Source organism: Glossina fuscipes, unplaced genomic scaffold (genome assembly GCF_014805625.2).
Source record: "Glossina fuscipes isolate IAEA_lab_2018 unplaced genomic scaffold, Yale_Gfus_2 112, whole genome shotgun sequence".
NCBI lineage: Eukaryota > Metazoa > Arthropoda > Insecta > Diptera > Glossinidae > Glossina > Glossina fuscipes.
Window position 1 is genome coordinate 1,744,862 of NW_023998455.1, and position 9,911 is coordinate 1,754,772.

Genomic DNA, 9,911 nt, shown 5'->3' on the forward strand with positions numbered 1-9,911 from the left:
GTTTCTTTGTTTTAAATTTTGCGGCTGAATGAGTTCGAATATAAACAATATTCATACACATCGGAGAGATTCAAAAACGGTGTCAGCGCATTTCATATGAATCCATAAATTTCACTTCTTGTCACGTGTAGCCTTCAGAGAGTCTCATTTGCTATCGTAAAAAATTTAAAGAAAAAAAAACATTTTTTTTTTTCATCGAAAAACAGAAACAAACAACAAGAAAATAAAATAGAACGAAAAAATTCCGGAATACATAATAATCGCAATTGAAATTGTAATGAATTAAACATAAGGTTAACAAAGAGTAAGAAACGTTAAGTGAGCCTTGAACTTAGTATTAAAGAGAACGCTGGGAATTGTAATCAGATAAGCGTAGTGTAGCAGTTAAAAAAGGTATTTAATTTTTTACATTTACTATTAATGCAAGGCCCGGCGGTAAAGAATTTTTAATAGAATTACTTTCAAAATAGGCAAGAGAGACTACTAACGGTATAAAAGTATCAGCAAAAAAAAGAAAAAAAAAAATTGAAATATTAAAGCACTCAGTATACTCGTGGCTCCTAAATCGAGAGACCCTGCCTTGCATCTACAACTCATACAGTGTTCTCTGGAGTTAATATAAATCTAACCACAAATCGAGCCCTTTAACAGATAAACTGGTCTTTCTCTACCGTTTCCATGTTCCGCGGTTGTTGTCTTTTCTTTTCCTAGACTGACTGCCTACTCTCACCAACCAAATACAATAGATATCGTTAGAGCAGCTGATCACAAAAAGAGAGTAATAGGGTAGTATTTTTTAGATCATGTTTGGCCTTGGAAACTCCCTGTTCATTGGACTTCTTCGCTAGTGTAAAGATTATCCTCCTCTCTCTCTCTTTCATCGCGATGGACATAATGATAAGTGAGTGAAAACAAAAAAATATTCATTTGTGCATTTCGTTGCCAAAGTAACTTCAAATTTGGTCTTTGAAGATGACTACTCATTGGGCTTCCCTCTAGTAGAAATAATTTCGATTACCGTGTTCGAAAAGTTGTTACATTAAGTGCATTGTATGTAACATAGTTCCTAACAACTTGAACACTGAAAGGGTTTGCGTTCTCAAATTAGTTTTTCTCGCGGTAAGTTAGTTGATAAAAAACTAGGGAGATAGGGAGATGGATGTACAATTACTTATTTCAAAATAATTCAAGTTTTGACTTGATTTAACCACGTCTGCCCATCCGTCCAGACAAGTTTATGGTAACATCTTTCTGGTCATAAAAGTTTTTGCACGCAAGTTAATACTGAAAGAAAACGGGCCAAATCGATTAAAGGACGTTAAACAAAGTAGAAAATAAACTTCTCTCTTTTAGAAAGCAAAAAATATTGAGCTTCTCGCTCATTATTTATAAAGTAAACAAGTAAAAAGACTATAGTAGGCCTAGGCCCGCTATTAAATAGCCTGCGCGCGCCACCCTACAGTTAATTATACAACGGCTTTTCAAATTAAGGTGTTATATGGGAAGTGGCCGAAAATGTGGTCCCACCTGAAGCATTTGCAGCATGTAGGTTGAATACCAGAAAACAAGTCGGGCAGATAGATTTCAGGAAGTGATGGTGAATTGTTTGGTAAAATGCAAGATGGGTCTATCTTATGTACTCCTAGGTGTTGCATACGTCCGCACGAACTTAATACACCCTTGCACCAAAACTGGTATAGATATCAAAATAAAAATTTGCTGCCGATACAACGACAGAATATTCCGGATGGATTCTATTGATGATGCGATCGATACAGTGTATGACAAAGGGAAAACTCGTCAAGCCCGAAGTTCCTGTGTGTGTGTGTAAATTACCTCAGTGAAGAGATATTTCTCTATAGGTACTTTCTCTTCTGCACTCTTTTCTTTATAAAGAAGCAAAAAGTATTGATTTGAAGTTTGGCAACAGTGCTTTAAAAAGTTACATGAACATTTTTTGGTAAAAGTGACTAAATTATTTATGAGCACTTCCGCCAATAGGTAAGTCTTGCTTTTAAAAACCCAATATTCGAGAAATACGAATTTTCAAGAAGATGGAAACGCTGCATAAAAGATATCTTTAACTTGCTGAAAAAAGAAAATAATGTTGGATGGAAAACTTACGTCTTCCGATTGTACGGCAGTGGTGCGACCACTTTCCGCTGCGCTTTCATCAGTGTAATAATATTTCTTTGGATGGTGTTGCTGTTGCTGTTGTTGAATGTGTGCCAATTTTGTAATTGTCGAAGATATATCACCTCTTTTAATCCATACCTCATCTAAATCGGGAAAGTCACTCATACGTTTCAATTTCTGCACATTAGTATCACAGTTCGATAGTTGTTGTTGTTGTTGTTGATGCTGCATTTGCTTTTGACCGAATACGGGTGAGGAAGAGGTTTCTAATCCCATATTATTAATGGAATTTAAACTATCAGTGGGCGTACGTATCTCTATAAGGGAAGTATCAAAAAATTCCTTGGAAAAGTGAGGTTTTGCCAGAGGATATTTATTGCTACCCTGGCGCTGTGGGAAGACATTTTGCACCGAAGCATAATCGCCCGAGCTACAAGGAAAACTTATAGTATGTGCGTTCGAAGCGGCTTTTAAATGTTGCAAATTCTGAGCTTCTACCCGCAAAGTCGCCGGTATTTCGGGCGTTTCCTGAGCTCTAGTTATGGTAAATTTCCCTCTTACAATCGTCGTGTTAGGGTTAGTAACTGTTACAGAGGAATTGGTGACTTTTGCATTTGCCATAAAAGTCAATGGCAGCTTGGTGGGTGGAGCTTTAGCCGATTCCAGAAGGTTAATTAAAGCCGGTGGTAATATCGTAGGTGGTATAGGAGGCGGCGGTGGAGGTGACGAATGCTCTGGAGCGACTGTAACTGTTTTGATTTCCTCTATATTACTCGTATTAATACTATCGATTTTATGCATGAATTGTTGACGTAATTTTTCCAACTCTTTAAACTTCTCCGCGGAAGCTTGATCTGTAGCGGGCGGTGGTAAAGGAGGTGGTGTAGGTTTATTACTACTACGATCTTGTTTGATAGCAGCTATCAAGGCCGCATTACCGGCATCAGTAACGGAGGGCAAAGGTGATTTATCTGCGTCATCTTCATCTTCTTCCTCTTTGCATTGCGATAAACGACGCCGTTCCGTGAATGGCATTAAATACGGTCTCATATGGAATATATCGGCGGAAAAATACTTAGGCATTTGATTAGAATTTGCAAGCAATTCGACTGCACGATTCCTATTAATACCGTTATCGTCGTTATCCTCGCTATCACTAGATGAACTATCGCTACTGCTCTCGTATTGGAAAGACGAAGAACGTGGAAAACTTTTTGCAATTGTCGATTTCATTTTCTTTCCTTCCGCCTGATTCGTATCGCTGCTATCATCGCTAAGTGAACTTTCCGTATCTGTTTCGTAACCATCAATTTCCGCATGTTCCAAATCGGCCATCGAAGCTTCGAAAGCACTCTCAAATACATCATCAATTAAATGAGGCAATTGTGGGGCCGGTAACGGCAACGGTTGATTATTCGGCAAATTTAATTCACCGCTATTATCTCCTCCTAACCCGCCAATCGAATTAATGCCCGGTTCCGAAGACATATCCGAAAAAGAACTTTTACTCAATGACTTCTCCGTACCGTCCTGTTTCTCTTCATGACTCATCGAAGACATGGAAGCCGAGGCGGATATCGGGTATTTACCATTTGCAGATGGCAGATTTTCCTCAATTAATTCACAATTTGTGGCCATTGTTGTTTTTTTTTTTTTTTTTTAGAATAAAAATATTTTTATTTAAAATAATTGTTTTTTTTCTCAGGTTTGTTTTTTTTTGTTTTGTTGTTTTGTATTAAAAAGAAACAGATACTAAACACGTTAATCTTTTCTTTTGAACGACATTTGGTTATTTGTTCTATTTTTAACAATTGTTTAAAAAAAAAATATATATATATAAAAAAATATTTGTCCTTTTTTTATTATTAGTTAATATTGTTACGGCTTAGTCAGAGCATCACGCACAAGTTTCATTTGTAAATAGTAAAATATAAAATAAATTATTTACGCTTGTCGATGTTTGAATTCTCGTGGTTTGTTTGTGCTCTTTTTTTGTTGCTTTTTTTTTTGTTAAGTGTGACGCATTTACACTTTTTTTCATAAATAAAAATATCTGTAAAAGCATAAAGTAATAAATTAAGAAATTTTTTTTATAGCTTCTGCAATTGGGCAAAGGATCATAATATTGAAGTTCATTCGGTGATATGATTCTAAATAATGGCATTAAGAGCTAGTAACTCTCTTCATGCATAGGCCGAAAAACTTTGGCGTATTCATTGGGAAAGTAACACTGTATGAGTACACACTGAAGGACTGAAGTGGGCAACCGCTCACCGTCAGATACTCTTACTCCACTCTAAAGGTATTCAAGTTTGCACGAGAAGTAGTCCCAAAAGTTGCCCAATCCGAGCCATGTTCGTCCTTGAGTTAAAAGACGTCGGTCAACATTCATCAAAATGATCCTAAGAATTGGGGCGCAAAAAAATAAGAAGGACAGGCGGACAGACAAACCTAAATTGATGGCAATAAAAAGAGTTGGATCTATCTCAAGCCCTTCTGGGTGTTGCATAAATCTGCACAGAACTTAATACACCCTTCTACCACGAGTGCACTAGGTTGTAAAAAGAAAATAAGGGAATTGAAACAAAAGCCACAGTGGAAGGGAAGCGATGGAAGCATTTAATACTTTGTGCGGATAATATTTTAGCTAAATGCTTTCTCGCCTTTCTACATTCGTTCACCTTCAGGTCGAACGTACATTGGTGCTGCTACATTTTCCCTTTCCCCCTTAACCAACAAGCTCTCTTGAGCACCGCCATGTCTAGGCTCAACGAACGCGTAATAAGTGGCCCGTTTCACGTAAAAGAAACAAATCAAAGATTCTAAAATGTACACATGTGAAGTTCAGAGTAAGAATCTGAATCCATTGAGTTATATCCGTCCGTCCATCATCTGTGAGTAGATCAAACTAGAAAGTAGACAAAATCTGGCAAGAACTGTACCCTAACCCGAAAATAGAGATATAAATCTTAGTATGAATGGATTTAACAAAATCGTTTGAACCTTTAACGCAAAGTGACTTGTGTCGCTAAAGACGTGAGCTTTGAAAAGATGTTACTACAAGTATTTCCTAAAGTTACGTAAAAGGTTGAGGTAAGACACTACGCGCGCGATCGACCAATTGGGCAGTTCTTATAAAGTTTTTTGACAAGAAACCAACCAATCGATATCGACCAGTTTCGTATATCGAATCTTGCTCAAAATTGTTGACGACAAGACCAAATGGCGAACAACACAAGGTATGCCAGAAGGCAAGTATCAATCAATACTTCGGGCGCTTGAGAATGTTTAATCTTGCTGAAATTTTGCACAACGCGTTCCAGGTAGGTATCACAGATTCGCCTGAAGACGTATATTGCTCGATTGATCAGAGTCTAAAAGAATTGAGGTTAGAAAGAAAAAAAATAAATAGAGTACATACTACGAAGGAAGGCCATCATAAATATTCTGAAAAAATTGGTTTATTGATTGTACAGATCAGGACTACAATATAAAAATACTCCGAGAAGTGAAAAGAAACATTGCGGCCGATACTTGCCATAAATGCGACCGCAATCAAGAATACGGATGAGTTCATAATTTAATATCCGATAAGACTGTAGGCTACGTTCGGTGATAAAACAAAAAGTGGCAGAATATGTCACATATCTGAATCCCTGTGTGGTGATTACCAAGTACGAGATTAGTAGCACAATACGACAAACAGTCGTCGTATCATAACAGCCGTTGTGATTAAGAGGAGCCCCCCATCTCTTCAATCTACAGTCAGATACTTTCGGAGCTCACTCACAATCACTCATGACCAGCATGAAATTTTTGAAGAACCATTCTCAATTCCCAAACTGGAACATAGACCAGTGGAATATGCTTTACAGACAGTGACCGTAGATTTTTCTATGACTAAGGAGATACCAATCAAAGCAATGTATTTATTTACCTTGAAGTCCATCTTGCACTTACTTCTCTACTTCGCAAGATTACATGAAAGTACGACTTTAGACGAAGCAAGTTGGAACAGGAATAGCAACAAACTCTTTAATGGTATAATTACGGCGGATCCTCCCTTTTGAAAACTTTTGCCCTACCTGGCAAAACTAGTTTAGTGGCTGAGAAATCAAGCGCTTTATATCATTTCTATCAAGGCCATGTAACTCGTTTTATTATGATATTGATAGAAGAGACTCCAAGCTGACTTAGTCTGATGTCCAGGTGACAGTTATTTCGCTAGTTCGTCGGATTGTACGGAGGTACGACTACAAAGTAATGGGATAGTATGCAGATCTTCTCCTCCATTTAATGGCGACGCCGAGCCGTAAAAAACAAGAACAGCAAGAAACACTTTAATGGTATAATTACAGCAGGTACTGCAGAACTAGACTTCGGAAAATTTTTGAAAAATTTGAAACCCAAGTTTTAGACTACATATCAACGTCTGTATGCATTTGCTTCAGCGACTGAGAGATCAAGCACTTTATATCATTTCTATTAAGGCCATGAAACTCTTTTCACGATGACGTCGACACAAGAAATGCTAAGCTGGCTTACTCCGACATCCAGCTGACAGTTATACTTCTAGTTCGCTGAGCTGTATGGAGGTACGACCACACACAGAAGGGATGATATGTAGATCTTCTCGCCAATTTTTGGAGAACGTAAAGCCTAAGTCTTAGGCTACACATCAACATCTGTTTACATTTGTTCTAGGGACTGAGAGATTAAGCAATTTGCATTATATATCGATCAAGGCCTCGTAACTCCTTTTACTAGGAAAATTTTGCCAATTAAGATCGTTATGACTTTGGAGGAAAAATCAAAGAAGTGAACTTTTACTCATTTAGCGACTACTTGTAGATAATAGATCGACCTATCATAGTTGCACTACCTTACATGTGGATATTTTATCATATAATTGCTTATCTCTTTCAATTTAAAATTTCTCACTAAAAATCATTCACTAGCAGTATCTTCTTTGATATGCTTTGTTTTGTTCAGAGTTCATCTTACAAACCGATATTTCAAAGTCATAAATTATTTGGTATTCAATTGACAATTAATTGCCTTTAATTAGTGTGCACAATAGCAAGCGCAATGCAATACAAAAAAAAATTAGCAAATGTCCAATAGTAACAGCTTTGTTGGCAACAACACCCAACACATTGCTATAAATACACATACATACACACACACACATCCATAAAAATGATAAATAATAATATGTAAATAGCAGCAAACAAACAAACAACCAAACAAATAAATACACAAACATACACACTCACGAAACCTTTAGAAATGTATAGATTTTTATAAACATCCAAGATACGAGCGATCTAATAAACACACAGTGTGCGACGAATAATGCACCACAACAAACATTTATATATCAATTTTAATTGAATGGCTGCAGCGCATAACAGTAACAGCAACAACAGCAGCGACACTCAACCTCAAGTCTATGCCTATATGTTGAAGAAATTCAACGATCATCAATGTAATGCGTGCATATGTTATGATGTAAAACAAAATAATTTTTTTTTTTTTTTTTCTATTTTATTTCAATTATTTTCTATTTATTTAAGGAAACCGCAAAGGAAAATGAAAGTGTTGAAAAATATTTGAAAATTAGAAAAAAAAAAGAAGAAACGAAAATAATATCAGTTTGTACCCTATACCAGTGGTTTGCAACCCACGGCCCGCGGGTCATTGAGGGATCCATTTGATACACTTCAGTAGCGAAAACACTGACTTTAAACTCGACTTGACTAAATTCATGTCATAAGTTCAACATCAGGGAAGCCATTGATATCAAAAAAAGGGTTCATAAAAAAAGAAAATACCTCTAATCCAAACATTTGTTTAATGCTCACATTTTGGCTGATTTTGCTCCTCTGCGACAAATGGTTGCCGACCTCTACCTTTTGACAGCTTTTTTCTTTCTTCTTCTATTGAATTCCACGCACAGGTCTTAAGTCCCCTTTCACTATGACTTTTCATGTTTTTAGAAGCATATAAGTCTCGTGACCTGGCATTGGAAATCACTACTATTTCTCACATATCTGGAAGCACAGGAGTTCCGAAGACAAGTCTTTAGAATAGATTGCGAATCTTTCTTCCGATGTTCCTGAAAGCAAAGGAACTTCTCACAGATCTATCGAGTAATTTTCAAACAAAAGTGGTAATCAAAAAGAACAGTGTCTGCTGAGCATTGGTAACAAACCCTGTTCTCTCGCCAACTTGTTTATACCCTAACACGAACGCAAGTTGAAGGCCAGGAATAATAAAATTTTTTTTTTTTTCTTTTTCTATTGATATGTCAAGAGCAGCGAATATATGCGCGCTGGCACATATTGTATCCCAGAGTGCAATATTTATTGGTTCATTGCTGGCCATATTACACATTAAGCCGAAATAAGCAACGCTATTAAGATTAAAAGTTCAACCTATGGCATTATGGCAAAAATACCAATTTGAATCACATAAGAAAATTGATTGCAACAATGTATAATATTTCTAGGAGTAAAGTATATTCGCCTGAGTGGCCGAGTAGGCAGAGAGTCTCGACTAGCAACTCACTGAATGCGGGTGTGGCGAAGAGTGTGAAGTTATATTGACACATAACTAGCAAAGACACAAACTAAAATTTTTTACAGGGCTCTGTAAAGCCGTTAACAGAATTCTGTTAAACGAAGTCGCGGAAGGATTTAACTCAAAATACAAGTAAAATAGAACTTTTCGAGAATTTTTTTGCAAATTATTATAAACAAAACATGACTTTATGTAAATTAACTAATATTCGAAACCAAAACTTTTTTACACTATGCCATAAATGAGGTTGATAAAGCGAAAATTTGCGGAGCTACTGTGGCCAAACCATGTCCCTTGAGAAAATGAAACTAGTACAGAGTGAATCCTCTATTAATAGCCTTTCCAACGGTGTGCAGGTTGTATTAATTTTTGCCTCAAGAATTTTTTTATAGAACTTTGAAAATTAACATAATATAGGCTAACATAAAAGCAAACTTTAAAAGACCAGTGTGGGCTGCACTTAGCTGAATGTAGCGCTGCACATAGCTGAAAATGCCTTTTTTGCTGAATGCAGCGCTGCACTTAGCTGAACACAACGTTTTTTGCTGAGCGCTGCACTCAGCTGGAAAAACGTTTTAGCGTCTATGCTGTACTTAGCTGGATGCAGCGCTGCACTTGGCGACTATGCTGCACTTAGCTGTACGCAGCGCTGCACATAGCTTTTTTGCTGAATGCAGCGCTGCACTTAACTGAAAATGCCTTTTTTAGCTGAATGCAGTGCTGCACTTAGCGAATACGCTGCACTTAGATGAATGCGATGCACATAGCTGGATGCAGCGCTGCACTTAGATAAAATGCCTTTTTTGCTGAATGCAGTGCTGCACTTAGCAAATACGCTGCACTTAGATGGATGCATAGCTGCACTTAGCGACTATGCTGCACTTAGATGAATGCAGCGCTGCACTTAGATGGATGCAGCGTTGTACCCAGCGACTGCGCCGGACCTAATAAACTCTTATACCGCACGTTTTGCAGGGTATAAGGAAGAGATATTAAACAACCAATAGCGAAATTGTGAGGGGGCAATTACTTCTAACTTCTAATTCCCAAACTTATATTAGTTACACTATTTAACACTGAATTAATTAGTTATTTTGGCATTTTTATTGATCAGCGATCGTAAAATTAGTGCTTGTGATATGCTTGTCCAGGTTTGAGTCACTTGTTATCAAATAACGTCTTCCGAAACAGAA

At 37.1% G+C, this 9,911-nt stretch overlaps 1 protein-coding gene across 3 annotated transcripts in view; it reads right to left on the reverse strand.

The window, feature by feature from the left end:
* The window catches only part of LOC119639461 (5'-AMP-activated protein kinase subunit gamma-1), a 159,077-nt gene that overhangs the window by 87,083 nt on the left and 62,083 nt on the right, over window positions 1–9,911 (reverse strand). The window contains exon 1 of one of the 3 annotated variants that reach the window (XM_038036846.1): window positions 2,125–3,830. The exons of the other annotated variants lie outside the window; for them this stretch is intronic. Within the exon in view, the coding sequence (XP_037892774.1) occupies window positions 2,125–3,774 (1,650 nt within the window). The 5' untranslated portion in view covers window positions 3,775–3,830. Of the gene's footprint in view, window positions 1–2,124; window positions 3,831–9,911 lie in introns of those variants that run through there. 3 annotated transcript variants of the gene reach the window in all.